Source organism: Dasypus novemcinctus, chromosome 16 (genome assembly GCF_030445035.2).
Source record: "Dasypus novemcinctus isolate mDasNov1 chromosome 16, mDasNov1.1.hap2, whole genome shotgun sequence".
Classification (NCBI taxonomy): domain Eukaryota; kingdom Metazoa; phylum Chordata; class Mammalia; order Cingulata; family Dasypodidae; genus Dasypus; species Dasypus novemcinctus.
In genome coordinates, this window is record NC_080688.1 from 39,215,920 (window position 1) to 39,239,906 (window position 23,987).

Below are 23,987 nucleotides of genomic sequence, written 5' to 3' on the forward strand. Positions count from 1 at the left end.
AGACTAGCCAAGTGGAACGTCAGTTCTTTCCCCTCCTTCTCACAGTAGTCCTGGCTCGGCAGACGGCACCATCCCTCTCAAGCCTGTTAAAACCGCACAGCGTGCTGGGCGCATCCAGCAAGAGAAAGGGGGCAAGCTAGGGCCAGTGAGCCAGGAGCTGGGAGACATGGCACACTCCTTCCCCTCTCAGGAGCAGTCTAAATTTCCAGCTCTGGGAGGGCACAGGCAACTTGGATTCGGGGGGGTCTTGGTCAGAAAGTCCAGGTCGAGGTGGCAGAGCAGCTGGGACAGGTAGCATCAGGTGAGGGAGCAGCGTCAAGAGATGGGCCAAGGTGAGGTCAAGGACACCGAAAGCCATGTCCGACCTCCTTTTACAGTGATGCAGAGCCAGGGCAGGGAGCCGGTGGGGAAGACAGCTGCCCTGGGTCGCCCCAACACTGCCAGGCCGGGCTCTCTTGGCTCAGGCCCCGGCTGGCCCTGTCAGCAGGCTTGCCTGGCTTCCACACAGCCCCTGCTTAAACTCATTTGATTACTCACGCGGCCACTTGCCCACTCAGTCCTTGAGGTGGCTCTTTCCTTACTTTGCCCTTTTCTGCTGGTCCCCCGCCTCTCCCACGACTACATTAACCACTGTCCAACTCAGCTGTGGGCTGCATACCCCGTTCCCCTAATCCCTGCTCGTTTTCAGCTTGGCTGGCTCCCACCCTTGCCTCTCAAAGCTGCATGGGCATCCCTGGGAGCTTGTTAGAAATGCAGAATCCAGGGCTGCATGCTGGGTCAGGTGAATCCTTCAGAACCTGCGTTTTAGGGGTCTCCCTAAGTGGTACATCTATACATTAAGATTCAAGAAACACTGCTCTGGACCAGGGCACTCCAAATTATCTGTGACAGAGGACCAGTTTTAAAAATCTCTAATCCGCTGCAGACCAGTACCTTTGTCAAATGCAATCAAAATAAATTATTAGAAAAACGAAATGAAAAATAAAAGCCTAGAGATGATACAAACTATAGGCCTTGTTTTAAAAAAATTAGATTCTACAGACATCAACTAATATTTTCAAGCTGTTACACAAATTTCTAAACACTTACTCTCAATTTCTGGGCTTATTTCATTGTGGATGGAAAACAAAGAGCTCACAGCTGGCTCCAGGCCCGCGGGCCACACTTTGAGGAGTGCTGCCCTAGACCACATGCTGTGACGATTCTTCACAGTTATTTAAAATCTTAATTGGCCCACACTTGGTGACGAAAATGGTTTCGTTTGTCCCCTCCATCTGTTCTCCCCCCTTCTCGGCCCTACTCAGTGCCCTGGTGGCTGACCTTTGTGGACTTCAGGGTTTGAGCAGGAGGTGCAGGTGGGTGCTTGGAGGGTGAGAGGAACACAAGACTGGGGTATTTATCCCCCCAGCTCTCTCTGCTGGCCCATGGGCTCCAGCTTCTCTTTTCTCTAGCAGGCTACTTGCTCCTACAGCTACAGCCAGTTGGGGCTCCAGTACCTGCTCGCTCTCCTTGCCTCTGGGTTCTCAGAGATTCTTAGCCCTGAGGTGTCTTCCCTTACTCCTGCCCATTCCTTTGCTGATAGGTGCTTTATTAAACTTTCCTCAACTACTTCTCGCTGGTAGGTTATCTGTCTCCTGCTGGGACTCTGAGTGACAGCTAGTATTCCACAGGATGCCTTTCTCCTGGTTGAATTTGGCAAAATTCCCTGGTTATCATCCTTGAAAGAATGAAAGGAAATTATTGAGGAGGTGGCCAAATAGAAGTTTTAAAAAATGTTCATACAATGTGAGTGTGTGTGGCCATTTGTCTATCCATATGATCATGGCAAGAAATATCATAGAAAAGGGAGTCGTGTGTGAATGCGTGTATGTGTGTGAGAGAGAGCATGTACACCATGTATGTTTATGTATAACAAAGCAAGGGTCAGTCAACAGAAAAATATATATTGAGGGCCTCCTGTTTGCTAGGCGTTCTAAATGCTAAAGATCAGACAAGGTTCCTGGAGATTTTAATATGGCAATTTGATGCTCTTTTTCCTATCTCTTATTGAAACAGAGGAAAGTAAGAATAAATTTCTGCATGAGGGCGTTAGGTTAAAGATGAGGACTGAGGTGATTGCAAATACTGAAAAAATGTTGCAGAATTGCCTTCCGAAATCTTTAGACTAAAGAGAGGGAAGAGAGATATCAATGGAATTATAACTATGAGGTAAGAAACAACTTTCTTTTTACGTCCCCACTACCCTAGAGAACACTGCTGGTGTAAAGAAATAATTCAGTAAGTGTATGTTTACCACCAATAAAGATACAGAAGTTCTCTACTTACATCTGCAAAATTAATATATATTTCTCATTTACCCCAAACCAAACATATGCAATAGAAAGTAATATATGTTTCAGTTGTAGCTTGGAATGTATTGAAGTCACATTGAAAAACGTTGGTTCTTTGGCCATTTATCTTTAGAGTATTAATTTAAATGTTTAGAAAAATAGGTAGAAAGAAGAAGCCATGTTGTTTGTGACAGACAAGCTTATAACTCTTAGACAGTTCTTCTAAGATAATCAATTTAGAATTTATAAATCTAAGTTATATAGTAGCTATAACATTAATTTAATGCAAATGTAGTAACTTATTAGATATAACTTACTAGAAATCATTCTAGATGCTTCTCAAGAATCAACTCATTTAATCCTTACTGCAAGCTTCTAAACTAGACAAGGAAATTGAAGCTAAGAGATGTTGGATAGCCTCCCCACGTTACATTGCCTGTGACTTAGCACAGGGCAGATCCAGGACTTGCCACAGGCAGGAGACTCTGTGCAGTGGTAGTGGTTGTGATGCTCTTGTCCTATCCAAGTTTAGCTTATATGAAACTTGTATTAGTCAGCCAAAGGGGTGCTGATGCAAAATACCAGAAATTGGTTGGTTTTTATAAAGGGTGTTTATTTGGGGTAGGAGCTTACAGACACCAGGTCATAAAGCATAAGTTCCCTCACCAAAGTCTATTTGGAGCAAGATGGCTGCTGACATCTGTGAGGGTTCAGGCTTCCTGGGTTCCTTCATTCCTGGGGCTTGCTTTACTCTGGCTTCAAGGTTCCTTCCTTTCCTGGGGCTGGCTTCTCTTTCCTCAGTGTACTGACTTCCCAGGGCTCCATTTTAAGTCTTCAGCATCAAACTCCAAAATCAAAACTCCAACATTAAAAGCCCTCAATTCTGTTCTTCGCCAAGCCTTTTATCTGTGAGTCCCCACCCCCCAAGGGGGTTAGGGGGACTCAACACCCTAATCATAACTCAATCATGTCCAGGTAAAATCAGATTACAAGCATAATCCAATATTTCTTTTTGGAATTCATTGATTATATCAAACTGCTACAAAACTCTTCTGGCCAATGTGGGTATTTGGTTATGTCTGCTGTGTCTCTCGCAGGATTTTGCCATGATGTTGGTCATCACCTTCCATCTTCTAGGAAGATCCATAGGAGAAATCTCTCTGGTCCCTGAAATAGTTGTGCTTCTTTGGGGGCATCTTAAGAATCATTTGGACCATGGGATCATAACTTCCCTCCTGCTGCTGGCTACTAGAAGTGTAGGGTCAAAAATAAAGTCTGCCATGCAAGTGTATAGAGTTTCATGGCTGGCATTCTCTGTGTGAACCTCAGTATGGGATCGACATTCGCCCCCACCTGTAGTTTTCCTTTTACTCTCCTTTATTATTTCTGCTTTTTGGTAATTTCATATTACTGTTTTCTTTATATTCTAGTAAGTTACCCTAAATCTGCTCTCCCCCATTTTTTTTAACAAAACAAGATTTAGATTAATACAAGCAATATATTGATGAAACAGTAAAATGTAATCATACATTTTGATGCCATTTAGAATAAATTGCCAAGACCCATTTTGCCTTACTTTATGATTATTGTCAGCCTGAAAAATTTATGTTTTCATGTAGAAATATTTCTTATTTTATAGAATTACTGAGTCATTTTGAGAAGCACAGTGCAATTCTTTAGAAAACAGTCAAGCTTTGTGAGCTATGGGTTAGTTTTTAATTTTGCTTCTTTCTAAGTGGATTGTCATAAAGAAATTCAACATCAAGCAAAATGACTGAACATCAAAGGTTCTCTGAAGAGGGTGCCAGTTTTTAATTTTCCTTTTGTAATAGGTAACAGATAACCTGCTTTTACCCAACTGTTTCCTTTTAAAACCGACTGGACATTTTTTCACTGGAACAAATATATCTTTTAATTATAAGGTCTCATTAGCTATTGTAGTATTTCTTTACCAGATATCTTCTTTTGCTCCTAAGTGTTTCCAGTGAAAATAGGGTAATAATATGTGTTGATGTTGAAGAGTGGGTTCAGTTTCTAAATATATAGGGCTTTGTCTCAAGTGTTCATATGGTGACACATTATGTCTCAAGGCATTCTTTAAAAAGACCCCTTCCCACCCACGTTGTGCCTCTTTGTAGCTGTTATTTCTGCTCATTAAGTGTTACTGCTTACTTTGGAGGACAACCAGGGCTCAATAAAGCATGTTCTGCATTGAAATTTCTCACTCAAAGTCTTACCCTTTGGCAGACAGACCTGCACAAAGAGATTGTAACTTGGTGACCTGAAGATACTTATTTTGTCCCCACACTGGTCTGTAGTCATGGCATGGAGAAGACCTATACTCCACTGGCAGGGAAAGCAGGGCTGACTTCCTATAGACATGGTTTGGCAGCAGTTGATTTAAGGATGCAGAGCAAGCTACCCACCCTCCAACCTCTCCTTTATCTGGGGATAAAGCTATTAAAAGCTAAGGTTCTTGGGAGTGGTAATACAGCTTAAAATTACACTTGGGGCTAGGTTTCCATAGCAGACAGAGCAGCACTGGCAATGTGCTCCTGGAGGAAAGAAGTCCATATATTATGGGCTGGGCCAGTGCTCCTCAACCCTTATTATAAATCTGAATCATTTATTAAAATAATGATTCACATCAGAAGGTCCAAGATGTGGCCCTAGCTTCTGCATCTCTAAGAAGCTCCTGAGTGATGCTGAGGTCCATGGACCACACTCTGAGTAGCAAGGGGCTAGAGGGGCACATTACTCAACCCCAGGCCTCATTGGGAACTGAAGAGCTGAGGCAAAGGCTGAGGTCAGGGCCAGGAAGGGGAGTGAAGAAGAAGCAAGGGCCTTGGAACAAGAAGACAGAGTCAAGGAGGAGGAGTGGGAAAAGCTTCCCATAACAGCCCTGAGAGTGTTAATGGACACAATACGTGAGGGACAAGCTGACCCTGAGATTGGGGCGAAACTCTGTCACAGCCAGGTCATTGTTTATATTCCTCCTGCTTTATCAATAAGCACAAAGGGCTTTCTTAGACGTGGTGCACCCAGGGGCTGGAAAATCAGGCTGGGAAGCAAGGCCCTGCCCTGGCAGAACCCCACAGGGAGGAGAGGCTCCTGGGTGTAAGAACTTGCAGGCCGAGAACGTTTTCAACATCATACTCCCCTGCCTTGGCCCCATCAGATTTTGTTGCTGTCTGAGGCAGCAGGAGAGCTAATTGCTTAAGAGTACAGTCTCTAGAATCAGACAAATGTTGGGCTGAGTCCTTGCTTTGTTACTTAGTCACTGTGTGGCTACAGACAAGTTGCTCATCTCCAAACTTTAGTTTCTACATCTGTACAAAAAAATAACAATTGTACTCATGTACTGGGGTTGTAAAGGCTAAAAACATGGAAGCATTAGTATCTGGCGTGCACTAAATCCTCTACAAAATCTAGTTCTCCTCTTCCTTCTCCTATTCCTCCTCCTCTTACTCCTTCTCTTCTTCCTTCTTTCCTCCTCCTCCTCTTCCTTCTCTTACCTTTCCTTCTTTTCCACCTCCTCCTTCTTACTATTATTTTAATAATTCTATTTGATTATTTCTTCTTTTTCTGTGAGGGATCTTATGTGTCACCTTTATCTCCTTCCTCTTTCCATGGCAACCGCCTGCCCAGCTTTCCTGTCTCTTCGCCCTGGATTTATTAAGCTTAGGGCACAAATTCCAGCAAAGAGAGTTCCAGACTTAGGGATCAATCTGTAGCCCAGGGAGCAAAGCAGAGGAGCCCTAGGCTTCTAACTAAGTGAATGGCATGTGGCTGGCCTTGAGCTGATTTAGTGCCCCACTGTCATCTGCCCTCCACATCAACCTCAGTCACTGGGTCCTCCCTACCCCTCTTCTCCTTACCAGTCCTTGTGATAGGGCCCTCACATTTTTCTGGGGAGTTGAATGCATGAATCAAGAATTAGGATACTGCTTAGATGTAGCCACCATGGAGGGAGGTTTTCCTTCTGCTTGGGATATGTTGGGAAGGTTTCTCAAGGAAGTGACTTTCCCTTACTCTTTAAAAGATCAGTAGGAATTTGTTGGGTCAATGTTAGGCCCTAGTCGTAGGGTGAACAAGTGTTCTGGTTTTCCTGGGACTGATGGGTTTTCTGGGATGCAAGGTATTTAGTGCTAAGATCAGGACAGTGTCAGGCCAACCAGGATGTTTGGTCATGCCTACCGGTCCATCCCAATCATCTTTCTGGATCTTAGAGTCTTGTTTCATCTGAAAGTCTTGATATCCAATTTTAGAACACAGAATGACTTCCTGCTTGGAGCAGTGCTGACTGTCAGACTCTTGTTTGATTGCTTGTCCTAGTCCTTGGAGTTGAGACCTTTCCTGATTGCCTGCTTCACTTGGGTGAACTTGTCTTTAGGCTAGAATATCTCAAAGTGGATCCTTGAATCCCTGGACTCAAAGGGAATTTCATGCTCTAGGCTTAATGCCATCTTGAAATTCTTAGTAATTTTGTTTTCAAATTTGAGTTTTGTAAGGAAGTCCAGTAGAACGATGGAGCATGTCCTCAGTGCAGACCTACTGTATTAGAACATCAAGAAGCGTACCCTGGGAACCTGCATTTTAACCATTGCTCCCCAGCTGCTTCTTATGCACATTTTTGAGAAAGCTGCAGTATCATTTTTGTCCCTTAGCTTGGCTTGCACATAAGTGACTGAGCACCTCTGTTTCAGCTATAGACACCCTCTATGGCCAGCTTGGAGAATGTGGGTGAAAGGAGAAAGGACACATGTCTGAAATCTCAACTTCTACCACCATTGATTTCCACCTTAGCGGGGACAATGGGGCACAACTGGTATGGAATGGAGTCCTCTAAGCATCATTATCTGCATTTCCAGCAAAAGACTTTTTTTCTCACCAGGATTTCCAGTTTTTCCAGACTCAAGATAGGCTGATTTCCCCATTTCTTTGAAGTAAAGCATGGCCATGGGATGGTTTCTGAGCATGATGCAACATGTTCTCTTCCGTCTGCCCCAGTTATGATCCAGATAGTAGAGGCTTCATAGTTTGTGTCCATGAATGAGGAAGACTTAGAATAGAGCCCACCCTTAGCAGACCTGGAGCATGGGTGAGATAGAGATCTTTATCATTTTAAATCACTGAGATTTCGGCATTGATTGCTACTACAATGCAACCAGCCCATGATGATGGACACAGGCTCCATTCTAACCAAGCATGACTCTTTAACCACCCTCAAGTCCTTGGTTGTGGACCAAAGGCAGGTGCAGATTGATTCTCTGGAATGGAGCAGAAAAAAGCAAAGATTTCCTTTTAGAATTCCCTAAACAGAAAGCCAGATATTTTGATAGAACTATGGTGATGAGATACTCCAATGGATATGTATTTTTTCCATCCATTCACTTTCAACCTCCTATGTGTTTGGCATTTGAATTTAAGGTTAGTCAGTTGTAGACATCATATAGTTGGATTATACTTTTTATCTATTCTGCCAATGTCTGCCTTTTGACTTAAGAGTTTAATCCATTTACAATTAAACTCAGCAAGGATAATGCAAGACTTTCTTCTGCCATTTTGCAATTTAGCTATTGTAAACTTTATACCTTTTTTGTTCCTCAATTCTTCCATGAATGTCTACTCTCACATTTATTTGATTTTTGTATTGTACCATACTGAGTCCTTTCTCAACTCTATCAGGACATAATTTTCATGTATTTTCCTTGTGGTTACCATGGGGTTATAAATTTAACATCCTAAATATGTATCAATCATATCTATTTGATACTGACTTGACTTCAATAGCATACACTGTTTTTTTTTGGTGGTTGTTTTTTTTTTTAAATAAATGGTGACTTTTTATTTTTTTTTTAAAAGAGATACTCCAATGGAGCCATCCTTAGACCTTTGTGCTCTCCTCCACCAGAAGTTTCAAGAAACGACTAGTCCTGGACTTGCCTTATGGAAGGGTCTCATCATCCTGAAAAGAATGCCAAGGGAGGAGGCAGCTAGAAGGTTACGAGGTCATGGAACTATAAGGCAGGGCCCTGGGATCTGAGCAGACAGCAGGGGCAGGGATCAACCTATTCAAATTGATACATTAAAGCTCAGAAAGTCCCAGAGTTTCCCAGGAGATTTATTCCTGGGGATCCTGGCAGCTGAACTGCAATTCAAGTTGAAGCCATCTTCTCTCTTTACAAGTCAGGCAGGGTAATGTACCTGCTTCTCTTAGCCAGTAGGAATGAGTAAAACATTTCAGTTATGGTTGCCAAAACCACAAGAAGGAAATTATTCTTTTTCAGGGTGCATGTGCTTGCTTGTGCTTGCATTGATAAGGCTTGCCCCAGTCATGCCATCTCCTCTCCTCCCTGAACAAGCAGTGACTCCTGCAGCTGGCCTGAAACAGAAGAAGGTGCTGATGAATGTTTCTAGGTTCCACAGGTTTGCCAAGTCGCTTGACCATAACACATGGCAATATATATTTTGTTATCACTAAAGACTGATGTTCCATTTAGTTTTTAAAATCAATTTTATTGAAATGTATTCCTAAACGAGACATTCCATCTAAAGTGTACAACCAATGGCATTTGGTATAATCACAGAATTGTACGTTCATCACTATTTAGTTTTGTATCTTTATATCTCCTTAGGAAGATGTTAGAGAATTTTAGAACCCACCCTGCTTCAAGGCGATGAAATAATCATACTTCTCAGTTCATAGCACATTATCATCCATTCCATTTGTACAGCCCCTCTCTTGCTTTGTTTTATTTCCCTCCTTCATCCTACATCCCTACTCTCATTCCTTCCTCCTTCATTAAGCATCTGCTCAAATGTCCTCGGCATGTATCCTTGAACGTGGCTGTGACCTTGATGAGCACCTGCTCCCCTGTATGCACTTGCTAGGTGCTGGGCTAAGTGGCTCTATCAAGTAGATTTGGAAACACAGGTCTGTAGTTTATGTGAGGGATCTGGACTTAATGTATAAGTTGGGAGTCATTGGTGTAATTCAAAGCAATAGAGCAAGAAGTGAGGTGAGACAAGGGCTGATAACTGAACCCTGGGTGAATTGGGAAGAGGTGGGAGTCAGAAATAACTGAGAGGAACAAGCCAACACTGTGGCCCTCTGTGGAGAGGAGGTGTGTGATGGAAAAAGAGATCAGGTGGGAGCTAGAAGAGGCTGTGGATGGAAACAGTTTCTGATCCTCAGGTGGGAGCTGATGGGGCAGATCCCAGAGAGGGCAGGAGGGAATGGCCTCCAGAGCACAGGGGGTGGACTGGCTTGTGACCTCCACCGGTGCGGAGGGAAGAAGAGGATCCCACAGATGCATATATTTAGGAAGGTAAGACAAGGGAATTCCTTTTGGGTAGTTTTAATCTTGCCAGTGTAAGAAAAAAAAGTAATCTTCTGAGCGTGGAAAGAACAGAGGTGGAGTGGGAACTGGGGTTTAAGGGGCATGGAGAATCAGGCTCAGAAAATGGAAGGCCAGCCAGAACCACAGCCGAACAGACCCCAAGCTCACCTGGGGTGTGTGCCGCTGTGATGGGCGCACGTGTCTACAGCCGGTGCCGAGAGTCATTGGACTCATCACACCCTGAGGGGGACCAGCTGCTGCCTCTAGAAACCAGCTGCTTCTAGAAAGATGACTTCAATGTTCCTGTCTTTTTACATCACTTGTTCTAGATGCAAAATCTTGACCTCCAATTTGCGGGGCCCCAATCATATTCCTGTGCACCCTCAGTTCCCAGGGCGGTTGGAAAAGGCGGCACTTTCAGCTTCTAAAGGTGGGGGTGGGTTCTATTACCAGCAAGATTCATGAAGTGGGAAGGGTGTTCGTGTCTTTGAAAGTCAAACCAACCAGCCAACCAAACAAAAACCAAACCCCTCCACCGTGGGCCACCTCTCCAGCCTACTTTAGATGGCAGTGTGCCTCCCCCACACTCCCAGAGCACACACTCCCATCCTGGAGCTGGCCTGTGAACTTTCTCAGGGTGCAGGGTAATGCGTCTGTAGACATGTGGTCTCTTACCATCTCTGGGCTCGTCACTGTGACGACCGATAAGACATCTCCTTAAATTTACCAGACACCCTAGATGGTGGCATTACTCCTTTGAGAACACACAGCAGGGTGCATACTGGCTGATGGGTAAGTTCTAAGGGGGACTATTGCATCTCTAGGCAAGCTGATTTGGAATGACACTTCAACTTAAAGTTCATCACAAATGAATGTGCTAATAAAAAACGAATGTGCTGTGCCAATTTAAGTGACTGTCATTATGCCTGTAGACATACGTGACTGTAGCCAAAAAGGTCTTTGAAGTGCCCTGTCATTAGTAAGGGCATCGGAAACAAAACCCAAAGGATAATTTTAGTCTACGCAAAGCTCTGATTTAGACATGGAGGCTGAACTTTAAGAAAGAAGTAATAGAGAAAGGAAGAGAGAGGACACTTTTAAATAGGAAAGGACCATTATGAGTACAGACCAGAAATGTTAGGGCTCTTTCTATAGGTATTGGCTGAAAGGCAAAGACTAATATTATGGAAGAGTTGGACTTATCTTTGAAAAATGATAACATAATTTGGAATCAGATTTAGGACAAAATATTGTGATTGAGAAATATTTTATGGAAGTCTGTCATGGAGGAAATCAATTATAGAAATTATATTTTTAGTTGTTTAGTCTAAAAATATACAAATAGATTCAAGGAGGAGTTAGCTAACTTGGTTGCTGGTTATTAAAGGTGAGTTAGTTGATCTCTTTGCCTTGGAAGAACACGACTATATAATTTCCTTGTTTGGTATCGTTTGTTAGACAAATTCTTAGACTACTTATCAGTGCAGTGAATGAACCAAATGTCATACCTAATTTTCTTGTAAATTAGCAAAAAAAAAAAAAAAGCAGGAATGAAAAAAAGTGAACTTTACGAGGAGAAGCAGCCCTAGATCGATAAAAAATATTCCCTGACAGCTGAGTGTAGCAACAGAGAGCAGGATTAAATAATTATGAAATTGAGTTTCAAGTTCTTGGGTTCCAATGGGCTTCAGCTTACTTAACACCAACACCGAATCTCTTTGTAGATCATTAGTTGTGGCTAAAATGCTCTTGAGTGACATATTTTAGTCTCAAGATTTTCACTTTGAGTCTATTTAGGGACTAATAATTAAAAGTAAGCAAGGACTAAAAATTATGCCATATGTCACAAATCTTTTTTTTCCTCCAGAGTTAAAAATCTATCAGATGAAAGTGTTTTACCTTTTCCATTTTTTTCTTGACATTTTCCATTAAAAAAATAGTGGACTTGTCATTTTCTCAGTTATTGCTGTGGTTCAAATCTCTATATTACACTTTGGTTTAGGGAATTTATTTCTCAGGCTATTGGGGTTATTTTTAACTAGAAAGGTAGAGACTCCAACCATCTTTGCTGACTTGACTCTTCCTTCCTTAAAAAACCCTAGGAGAATGTGGAGTTGGTATTGAAATACTGGTCAGGCTGTCACCTGGATAAAGAGTAGGTACCTGTGCTACTCCAAAGGGTGCAATGAGTTTCCTTACAAAAGCAGATGCTCAGGTGAAGGTTCTTACCTTGGGCGAGGGGTTGATTTGGGACCTCTTGCATTCCTTCCTGTAAGCTTCTGGAATGGCCTACCTTCCCTCCTCCCAGGTGAGCAAGTGCTTCTGGGAGCCAGTGTGAGAATGAAGGAACTGAGGGCCAAAGTGACTTTCCTTTGTGGATTCAAAGCAGGTATACCCTTTTTGATGGTGCCAGGGACCACTTTTTACAGCACAGGTGATGATAAAGCAGCAGATAGAGGTGCCCTAGCTGAGCCACTGGCAGGTGTGCTTTTTGGATCAGGATTAAAGGGATCTTTTTTTCAGGCCAGCAGTTATATTTTCATCACTGACCTTGATTGTTTTGATGAGGATTGTAAAAAGATTTCAAGCAAGGTTACTAAAGTGGAATTTAATGTTACTCTATCTGCATCTTTCTTTCACAATGAAAAAATTTTTCTATATGCTTAGCTCGTTGGATAAGTCTTTCAAATGGGCACCAACCACAAAGTAAATCTGTTTGTATTCTTATTTTGTGATTTATTTTCTTAAGTTGTGTTTACATTTTATATGTGGATAGTAGGGAGTATTGTCATTTGGTAAATAAAAATAAACGATTCAAAATGTCTCCCTACAGGTAACTTATTAATTACAAAGGTGACTTTACAATGGGGAAATCTGGTGGACACCTCCTTAAGCAAATGATCAAACTGAGCATCACCAGTAACGGGACAACCTGGTGACATGTACCTCTCAAGGTGATGCACTGAGGAGGAGATGTCACCTATGCAGCTTTCTTGCCAAAATGCATAACCTGAATCAAATCATGGAAGATAATCAGAAAGGGTTAGATTCTGGAACTTTCTACAGTAGAAAGGCCTGGACTCTTCAAAATGTCAGCGTCAAGAAAGACAAAAAATTTAAGGGGAATGCTCTAGATTAGAGGAGACAAAAGAGACTTGACAACTAAATGCTATATATGATCCTTGATTGGATATTGGATTGAAAAAAATACCTAGGATATTAATTAGGGCATTCAGGAAATTTGAATATGGATAGTATATAAATTAGATTTTTGTAAAACCGGTAAAATTTCTTATGTATAGAAATGTTGAATTTATGTAGGAGGATGTCCATATTCTTGGGAGATACATGCTGAAGTATTTAAGGATGAAGTTCTCACAACATGTCTAACATTTTCAAATATTAAAAAAATATGGTGTGAGTGTGTGAAAAGAGAAAGAGAAATAGAGCTCGAGTATGCACACAAGCAAGCAGATGTGGCTAAATGTTAATAGTTGGTGAGTCTACATGAAAATTGCATGGGTATTGTGTTATTGTTCTTTAAGTTTTCCTGTAGGCTTGAAAATTATTCAAAATAAAAAGTTGGGAAAAGTAAATGAGAAAATCCTGCTTTGTGGAATAATGTATTTATTTTACTAAATTGTAAAGCTATTAACAGACTACTGTCACCCTCACAAACTTGTACTTTTTTGATGCTATATAGTTAAACAATAAGTTTATCTTGATGTCCCTTTAAACACATTTGCATAATATTTTATACTTTCACGTATCTCATTTTTTCATTTAATTTCAACTCAGTATTTATTAAGTAGCTATTCCAAGGTCTGGTATGAATAATATATGAAAACAAAATATTTGCAAAAACATGATAAATGCTCTTTTAGCAGAAGAATATAAGAAGTGTATGAAGTAGAGATTATTGTCCCTCCATTTACTTAACAAATATATTTTTTGCCATTATTTTGTTGTTTTATGGCCACAGAAATAAAATCTCAGGGTGGATAAGTGATGCACTTAGTGTCACACAGCTGGTGGGTGACAGGGCAAGGATGGCTCCCAGGGGACTTGATCCTGCCACACCCTCAGCAGTTCTTCCCACCCCAGGACAGGGTCACTACGGGCTCACCTCTGCCTCTGTGCTCGCCAATGTGTGCCCACCACCTGAACTCAGTGGCAACTACACAACTTTAACGGTTAATCGTATACCATAATAATATTCTTTCATCAATTGTAACAAAGGCACCACATTAATGCAAATGTGTTAATTAAAGGGGGGGGGATGGGAACTCTACTTTCTGCAAGATTTTTCTGTAAACCTGCAACTTTCCTGATAAAAACATTTATATAAAAGTCACACACACATATGCATTTACACACATGCACATACATTCAAATACATTTTTTAAAACTAAAAGAATCATGCATTCATCCATTCATTCATAGCATTTACTGAGCACCTATTATGTTCACTCTGGGAAGGCCCTGAAATGAATAGAAGATGGACAGTGGCAAGCTGTTATTTCAGAGCCTATCATAAAGATGAACATTGAGAATGTAAACAAAGATCAGACTGTCTTGTCTCCCCCACTAATCACCTTGAAATCTTTTTAAGTCAAAGTGCCTCACACTCTACCTTTTATGATTATTAGCTGCTTTATTATATCATCTAAAAGACTACTATGTATCTCTACCTAAAGGATCAAATAACAAACCTGAGGCCATTTTGGGTTTACACTGTTACAAAAGCATGTGGAGAAAAGACTGCATTCAGCTCAGCCCTTCTTGGTCATTTGCCCCCTTATCTTTGATCCCCAAATATCATTTCTTTGCAAATGCGCAACTCTGCCTTTGCTATTCTATTTTGTAGTGACTTCATAGCCTGGCGCTTTCTAGTTTCCCAAAGGGCCCTCATTTCTATCAGTAAGTCTCAAGTGTCACTTGTGTGCTTTGAAGTATTTTGAGTGGTCCAAGAGTAAACATAAGTAACATACTAAGAAAGGAGTTTAACATATGGAACCATTTAAAAGGCATCTAATGTGAACTTACCAAGCAGAAGAGAATATAAGTGTATACCTGTTGGTTGAACATGCATGAACCAGGCTATGAATCCACTTTGGATCCACTTACTCTGCCTCACAGGGACATTTTGAACCTGCAAGTCTCAGAGATTTGCGACTGAGCTGGGAAAGACTTGGCTGCAAGTTACCTACAGTGTGGTAATCAATAAAACATATGGCCCGTTGGTACAAATGGAATCAGAAAAGCCAAATGTAGCCTACTAATATTCAGGGCACAAAAATGTACTTCGGAGAGTCTCAGAAAGAGGTCCCTAAGACAAAAATGGGAGGGACACATTTTCGAGTGGAATGTCCTGCCTGCCAGGTGCTGAAAGGTGAGCTGGTGGAATCAATGGGATCGTCAGATTAGGCCCGGTGGCAGGCTCCTGGAACAAGCTTGGTGCCTCCACCTGCTTCTAGATTTTGGATTTTTAATTGTTACTCTGCTTCAAAGGCATCACAGATACCTTGGAACAGGATGAAGTGAAACAAAGGGAGGTTCCTTTCTGAGCCACTGAGGAAATTTAGTTTATTTAAGTTGATAGTGGCAGAAAGTACAACTCTGCTAAACCAAAGCATTCAAATAACCCCTGAGATGTGTTATACCATAGGCCCCCACCCCCAGGCTCCCTATCATGGAATTTTTCTTTGCTACTTCTCTGATATTTTACTTCACTGAGGATGAAAGAGGTCAATTATCAAGTACCTATCAGGTCATGGCAGAGCCGATGCCCCTCAGGTGGAAAACACACAGTCCCAGAGTCCTACACCTGCGTGATGCGGGCAGGTGCTTTAGCCTCTGAGCCACACTCTTCCCATCTCATCAAAAGTGGGGGTTAATCAAGCCCCACTTTAGAGTTTGTGAAATGCTTAATGTGACTCCTGGAACACAACCGTCATTAAAACTATTAAATTAATAGTTTCTGGGTGTGCATGGGCTATTGTGGGAGTTCATGGAAGAGGTTAAGAATGCATTGAGTGATTCCTGTATCCAAACACGTTCATTTATACTCTATCTTAGTCGCATATCTACAAGTGCTCTTACTTTGATGTGGTCCGAGAGAGATGTGCAAATAGTTTTAAGGGGAAGGTATCTGTTTTGATTTTCCATACTAGGAGTTCTTGAGTTTCCTATGAATTCCTTCACTAGTAATATCAGTATGTATCTTTTGGAAATTATTAACACTATCTTCATGTATTGCTGTATGGTTTTCAGAGTACCTTATGATTCCTAATTAGTTTTTCTCCATGAGGTTGAAACAGTTTTTTCAAGTGTTGGTAGACAATGTGAAAGTATTAGCCTAAGCCCAGGTAAACAGTTTTTGTTCAAGATCAAAAGGCAAGTCTTTGGGACAGAACTGACTGAACTTAGGGTTTTCAGTAACTGGTGTGACAATTCTTCCTTTCTCAGAGAAATGACCAAAGGGGCTTCTCAGAGCAAAGGGTAAATCACTCTGACCTAGGCAGAGGTTCTCAGAGTGTGGCCTGAGAACCCATGGGGGTCCCGAGACCTTCCAGTTGGTTCATAAGCCATGACATCCTCCTTTTTCTACCACTGAGCTATAGCAAGTCAGATTTTCTTCAAACTCTTCAGCCAAAGCAATATATTGGCAACAGATTTAATGCAGAAACAGAGATGAGAATCCAGCTGCCTTCTACTAATCCAGACATTTAGAGATTTGCTAAAATGTAAGGCAATACCACTTTCTCACTAAAATTCTTTATTTCAGAAAACATAGTAACTTTTCATAAAAATGTGTTATTAACGCTAACACAAATGGCTTTATTATTGTTATTTAAAATGAATTAACATATTTTTAAAATGTCTCAGTTTTTATTTTAATATGGTAAATATCGGTAGATATGATGCATGTAAACAAAATCTTTTTGAGGTCCTCTATAATTTTTATGGGACTTGAGAGCAAGAAGTTTGAGAACAATTGCCCTAGAGTTTCTAGGTTTGGAAAGTTTACATTAGCTAGTTTTCTTTTTAAAAAAATATGACTCTGGGAAGCGAACTTGGCCTAGTGGTTAGGGTGTCTGTCTACCACATGGGAGGTCCGCGGTTCAAACCCTGGGCCTCCTTGACCCATGCGGAGCTGGCCCATGCGCAGTGCTGATGCGCGCAAGGAGTGCCATGCCATTCAGGCATGTCCCTCGCATAGGGGAGCCCCATGCGCAAGGAGTGTGCCCTGTAAGGAGAGCCACCCAGCGCCAAAAGAAAGTGAAGCCTGCCTAAGAATGGCGCCGCCCACATGGAGAAATGACACAACAAGATGACAGCAGCAAAAAGAAACAGATTCCCGTGCCTCTGACAATAGCAGCGAACAAAGAAGACGCAGCAAATAGACACAGAGAACAGACAACCAGGGTTGGGGAGGGGGGAAGGGGAGAGAAATAAATTAAAAAAAAAAAAAGATGATGCAACAAAAAAAAAGAAATACAGATTCCCGGTGCTGCTGACAACAACAGAAGCAGACAAAGAAGATGATGCAGCAAAATAGATACAGAGAACAGACAACTGGGGCAGGGGGAAATAAATAAATAAATCTTTTAAAAGAATACATGACTCTTACCATACTACTGTACGGGAAAATTATAAAGATGATTCTCCCTTATTGTCTTCCAGGAAAGAAGAGGGTCCCACAGGGTCTGAGGACCTTCTCTCTCCCTGACTAGATGAGTCATTGTTCCAGTGGCTCTAGTGGGCTAGCGGCTCTTAGAGGTGGGGGCATCATCTTCAGAAAGTCACTGCTAAACCTGTTACCTGGAGGTTAGGGGCCTAGAGGGATGAGGATAATCCTCTCTCACTAACATATAATGTAGATTTGTTTAACAGCTGTGTTCATTGTCAAAGCAGGCTCTTTGGGAAATATACAGAACATCAGGGTTCATAATTCAAGCCAGATAAGTTTTGAAGGAAGGTGGGCAGGAATAGACTACAAGAAATCCTGGGGTCCACCCTGGAGTTTAACAGTGGGAGGGCAAAGAAAGCAGCACCAAGTCCTACTTCATCTGCTTCATACTTTTTCATGGTCCTAGCCATGGGCAGAAGACTGATGAGGTAAAAGAGAAAATTAGTAAGAGGCAGAACAGTCAGGAAAAAAGGAGACCAGTGGAGAAGGTGCCAGGAAAGTAGGTACTACCACCCCCTAAACAGTGACTCTGTAACTGCAGCTGTGATCTTTCCACCACCTGGTCACCTAGGAGACACTCTGGGCTATGCTCTCAGCTCCTGGTGCTGGAAGGGCTTAGCATATGATGACTATTGCTTGACATCAGTCTTCTCTGAATGTGCACACTTGAAGATGTTGCATGGGCTGGTTGAATTTCAAGGGTTTACTGGTTCAGGCTTGAAGAGATGGTGATTAATGTGTATTTTTGTTGGGGAAAGCATGATGATGATCTTGGTTTTGAACAGAATCAACTTGGGAGGCAGTGCCCACATAAGGTTTGTAATAGTAGTTGGAAATAAAGACCTGGAGCTTTGCAAATGGGCATCACATAGAAGTGGTCCAACCTGTGGACTGATGAGGTAAATTTAATAACTGTACCTCTTTTGTTTTATCAGCTCTTCCATGTGGCCTATATCTTAATCAAATTTGCAAATTCTCCTCGCCCTGATCTTTGGGTCTTGGAAAGATCTGTAGATTTTGGAAGCACCTACTTGCCTTGGCAATATTTTGCTCGTAAGTAATTTTGTCTACCATGTTGTGAGGGACTGTAATTATTTGTAACAGAGAAAAAAATGTGGATTTAATTAGAAAATTAGTTTCTTGGTCTGACTAGTTCAAGATCATCAATTACAACCTTCTAAGTTACCCTCAAAATATTCCCCTTTGTCAAGTATATGTACATTAATTTCAAGGATGTCAATGTGGAAGTGAGGTTGTTGTTTAAAGGAGGTCCCAGGAAATGAACTCAAGGCCTTGTTCATGGGAAGTAGGTGCTCAAACCACTGAGCTACATCTGCTCCCCATGAAATGCCTTTCATGATAACAGTTCTCTCTACCATTTGGAGGGCAACAGCACACGTATAGTTGGGCCATATCTCTAGTCCTTTTCCTTTTATGTGAAATTAAGAACTCAGGTCTATATAGATCCCTGCCTTGTGCATGGTTTACTTGACTCTGTGCCTTCACTAATGAAGAATATCACTGTCAGTAAAGCCGTCAGTGAATTGAAGTGGATGGGAATTTTGCTTACAGGGGGTTTTCCATGAAAGCTCCTCAGAAGGTAAACTTGCCTAATGAGGTGTGAAAATTTAGCACCACATCTCCAAATACTGTTCTGAAAGGCATGTGGCCTGAAATAGCTTACTGTTTTCTTTCACGAATTAAAATATTCGTTCTAAGCTTTGGACTATAAGGCTAAACAGTTTTTGCTTTTTTCTTTTCTTTTTCATTTATTTTCTTAAAGAAACATGAGGCTTCTTAAGAGATTTACAACAAGATGATAATATTTTATTTTATAATATTAAAATGTTTTGTTTCTAGATTCTAAAGTGGACTGCTTGGAACAATTTGGGCAGGAAGCAAATAGGGCTATCTCTCAGGATGATGATGTACTTTGTACTACTGAATATTCCCGTATTGTTCCTTTGGAAAATGGTGAGGTGAGTAGATTTGGGAGATGGTGAGAGAGACAATTCAGAATTGAATATGAGGATATCAAGTTTTTCATAGTTGTGAAACTTGTAATTTCAAGGAGTTCTAAAGGATAATGAGTCAAATCGAGGGCCCTAGAATGAGTTGGGCTGGAAATTCTGTTTAGGATCTTTGGTTCTTCCCTGGAAGTCAGAATTTGGGATTCAATATCCAAAGGTGCAGAACTCTCCTTTCTGGTGGTATTTTTAGTGAATGGGTTGCTGATGATTTAGGTGATGACCCTCCTATGTCTTCAAAAACACATTATCCCCTGTCATAGTGAGGAGGTGAGGCGGAGCGGCGGCACTCTTCCTTGATCCTTTTGGCAGGGTGGGCATTGTCTGTTGCAGAGGAAAACACTGCTGTCCCCTCAGACGCATTTGGCCCTCGAAGTCAACCAGGCTGACTTAAGGGAGATGGGAAGATGGAGTTGGGGCGAATCTGAGAAGAATTCCATGGAAATTGTGAGGCAAAAATGAACATGAGCTGAGTTTCAAAAGGACTTATTTAAAGGGTGTCAGGCTCCCCTTCCTCAAGCCGAGAGACCTTTCATGAGCATCTCTCTCACGTATCCTCTGACAGTTGTGCATGTTTCAAATGGTCGAGACTTAGACTGCATCACCTCAAACCTGAAAACAAAACTTGGGTTTGCACAGATTTTTTTTGTCCTTATCACTGTCAACTTTATATCCAGAGACTTCCCTTTTTCAACCTCATTTAGATTTTTGAATCTAGCTTTGTATCTGTGATGCAGCCTGACAAAATTGTTTCCTTATACATACAGATTTTAACATGATACTTTTAATACTTCATAGGTATACAGCGCCCCCACCCCAGCTACTGATAGGAAAAAGGGGTTGAAATGAAGTGATAACATCTCCTGAGAGGCCAGGTTTCAAGGACCTGTTGCCAGAACTTGGAACTAGGAAGGGAGAGGGAAGATGAAAGGAGCAATGATGGTTTTAGACAGATAAACAAGATCCAAGATCACCTACTATCATCTGATGGCTCAGAGAGCTCTGGATATGTGAGTTATTTTTAGTTACTTGCTAAATTTTGATTTTTTTTCCTTTATGTGTGTTTGATTATTTCAGATTGTGGTGTCCTTGATCAATGGTCGACCAGGTGCAAGAAACTTTACTTTCTCTCACACCCTGAGAGAGTTTACCAAGGCAACAAACATCCGCTTGCGTTTTCTCCGAACCAATACCCTTCTGGGCCACCTCATCTCCAAGGCACAGCGAGATCCAACCGTCACTAGGCGAGTGAGTAGTGTTTTTAAGTGCACCGTCAGCGGCTTTTGTCATATTTTTTGCTTATTAGATTAATTGCCTTGAATTCTTTCAAGTAACCTTTATAGCTGGTAATGATATAGGCAGAGGGGTTGTTCTTGTCTGAAATACTATTAATAGATGTAATTAGGAGTTTGGTTGTTTGAAGAAAATAAAGAAGAAATTCAAAGAAGATAAAAGGCAGAGGATGATAGCTAGTCTGGATGGGCTGTTATTATAGCAAACAACTACCAGTTTTCAGAGGCTCAACAAAGTAAAGGTTTATTTCTTGCTTGTGTTACAGTCCAATGTGGGTTGGGGGGTGGGATCTGTGCCACATAGTCATTCAGGGACCCAGGCTCCTTCTCAGCGAGCAGCCAGCACGTAGGACCCCAGAGTCCTTTTCTGGACCCCCGCCGATGAGGGAAGACGGAGAGCGCAGAGAAGATACATCCAGTCCTAAGCATGTAGGTCACTTCTGTTGGTTAGAACTGGTCACACACCCCCACCTGGATGTGAGGAGGTGATTCAGTGTGGCCAAGAAGAAGTGGAGGAGACAAGATGCTGGTGAGCCCTGGTCCTCTCTTCTACGGTGGATGTCCATCCTCAACATCGCCCAGTATCCCTATTTCCCAGCACAGAGGGAGCCGGCAGAATAAATACCCCGAGCTCACTCTTCTCCCACCCTCTGATTTCCTATCAGTGCATTCCACTGGTCAAACTCGGCCTGAAGTCAGAGAGCAAGAGGGCCACTTGTTTCCATCCACGGAGCCCAGCCCAGAAGGCAGAGCAGTGTGGAGGAGGGAGGAGAAGGACAAACGGAAGGTGCCCAGCACACCTGAGAGAGTTTGGCTCTTTATCTAGATGACAGCTGAGAGCTGGGAAAGGAAGGGGGTGGAGAAAATAAGTTTGTCTACAGGCTTAGGCATTTTCCAGAAAGAGGCCCGGGACCCCTGTGTGTAGGCGGCCTGCCCTCAGCATTTTCTGCTCACCTAGCACGTCTGGGCAGCTCAGAGGTAGGGATTACGCTGGGTTGGAGGGGGAATGCTTACAAGGGAGACCAGGACTCTCAGATGAAACCGCAGCCAGACTGCACTGCCATTTCCGTTTCCACTCTTTGCCACAAATGTGCCTCACCACGCTTTCCCTACATTGATTGTATTTTTTGTGTGCGGGCGGTTTGCAAGATCTTCACTCATACATAGGAGTATTTCTTTTCACTTAGGTGAATATAGGCTCCTCTGTTAAGTAAGTTTTTATGGAGTGCACCCCATGATCCCCCAAATCTAGGGTGCTTCTCAAGGGGGAAGAATATAATACCAGCTACCCCACTACACAAATCGTGTGTGCTGTGGGGGTAAAGGCTGACCCCGGCCTCTTCTGTCTTGGGGCTGCTGCCCTTAACACATGTGGGGAGAGAAACCCCTGTGGGGATCAGCAGTGAACCCCGGAGTGTCACCTTGTCACGGAGAGCCCTGTTAATGCTGAATTTATCCGGCAGTAACCAGAGGAGTTGATGATACCTGCAGGCTGAGTATCATGTTGCCAGGAAGCATGGATGATTTAACAGTTTTTCGTCAGGAAGACCAGAGCAGAGCCCCCACATCGAATGAATAGGGCCCTTTAAGATGACTACACTCAATAATAAAAGATCCAAAAAAATTAGTGTATCCCTGTGACTTCCTCGCTGGCAGGGATTCTGGTCGCTGGCCCATGACTTAACTCAGGAAGGCTGCTCTGCAACCCACATTCTTCACTGACTCCTGTGAGCCTCCTGCCAACTATGAGAAGCGGGAGAGCTGGAGAAAGTGCCACTTGTCGCTGTCGGAGACGCCTTCTCATGGATGGCCTTGAAAATGAGCAGGCCTACACGGACTTGAGGCCGGTTTAGGGCTGAACCTTGGCTGAGTTTAAAGCTTGCTCTGTCTGGATTTTTTGGAGCTTGAACCTTTGACGTTTGACCTTATTAACATCAATCTAGCAAGGGCTCGCCAACCACTGTGGCCCCTGCCAGTTTCAAAGCTGTGTCTGATTCATCTTCATAAATGTTCTCATCCCTTCCCAGAGCCTGGGGCATATTTGCAATTGGTATGGAACATCTGTTACCATTGATGATAGCACATTTTTATAATTGCACTATTAATTAAAGTCCATAGTTTAACTTAGTGGTTTGTGTAGTATAGTCCCATGGATTTAAAAATTTTTAATTCTGTTATCGTATATATACAATCTAACCATTCCCCTTTCACTTCTTTTTTTATTTTATTTTTTTTAACTTTGTCACACACATGCCCACTTTCTGTTTTGCTAAGAAAGAAGTATTTAATTATGTAACAGATTCTTTACCACAGAGGAATGCCACAATTGCCACCATAAGAACAGCTGCAGACCAGTAGCTGTGGAGCCCTTCCCCTTTTAATCTTGTTCATATATATATTATATTTCAGTGCTGTTGATTACATTCACAATGGTGTGCTCCCATCACCACCATCCATTACCAAAACATTTCCATTTTAAGCCTTAACTTCCCATTCCCTATCCCCATCACATCCCCCAGTAACCTGCATTCTAGATTCTGACTCTAAGAGTTTGACTATTCTCATAGTTTCAAATCAGTGAGATCACACAATTTCTGGCCTTTTGTGTCTGGCTTCTTTGACTCAGCTTGTTGTCTTCAAGTTTCATCCATGTTGTTTCATGTGCCAGAACTTCACTCCTTTTATGGCTGAATAAAATTCCATTGTGTGCATATACTGCATTTTGTTATCCTTTCATCTGTTGATGGACACTTGAGTTGCTTCCATCTTTTGGCAGTTGTGAATAATGCCACTATTAACATTGGGGTGCAAATATCTGCTTGAGACTCTGCCTTCAATTCTTTTGGGTATACACTTGGTAGTGGGATTATTGGGTCATATGGTAGTTTTATATTAGCTTTCTGAGGAACCTCCAAACTGTCTTCCACAGAGGCTGCACAATTTTACATTTCCACCATCAATGAGTGAGTGTTCCTATTTCTCTGCATCTTCTCCATCATTATTTTCCAGTTTAAAAAAAAAATAGCACTCATTCTAGTGAGTGTGAAATGGCATCTCATTGTGGTGTTAATTTGCATTTCCCTGATGGCTAATGATGTTGAGCATCTTTTCATGTGCTTTCTGGCTATTTATTTATCTTTTGTGGAGAGATGTCTGTTCAGGTCTTTTGCCCAAATAAATTTGGTTGTTTGTCTTTTAGTTTTTAAGTGGAAAGATTTCTTTATAAATACTGGATACTAATATTATATTGGATATGTGGTTTCCAAATAATTTCTCCCATCATGCAGGTTGTCTTTTTACTT

At 42.0% G+C, this 23,987-nt stretch overlaps 1 protein-coding gene and 1 non-coding gene across 2 annotated transcripts in view; one reads left to right on the plus strand and one right to left on the minus strand.

The window, feature by feature from the left end:
* The window catches only part of LAMA3 (laminin subunit alpha 3), a 273,948-nt gene that overhangs the window by 39,500 nt on the left and 210,461 nt on the right, over positions 1–23,987 (plus strand). The window contains exons 3-5 of the mRNA XM_058277557.1: positions 18,302–18,419; positions 19,227–19,345; positions 20,471–20,641. Coding sequence (XP_058133540.1) covers positions 18,302–18,419; positions 19,227–19,345; positions 20,471–20,641 — 408 coding nt within the window. The remainder of the gene's footprint in view (positions 1–18,301; positions 18,420–19,226; positions 19,346–20,470; positions 20,642–23,987) is intronic.
* LOC111765739 (small nucleolar RNA SNORA41) lies at positions 22,919–23,051 on the minus strand. The gene has a single exon (XR_002797994.1). It is a non-coding gene; the product is annotated as a small nucleolar RNA SNORA41 (small nucleolar RNA).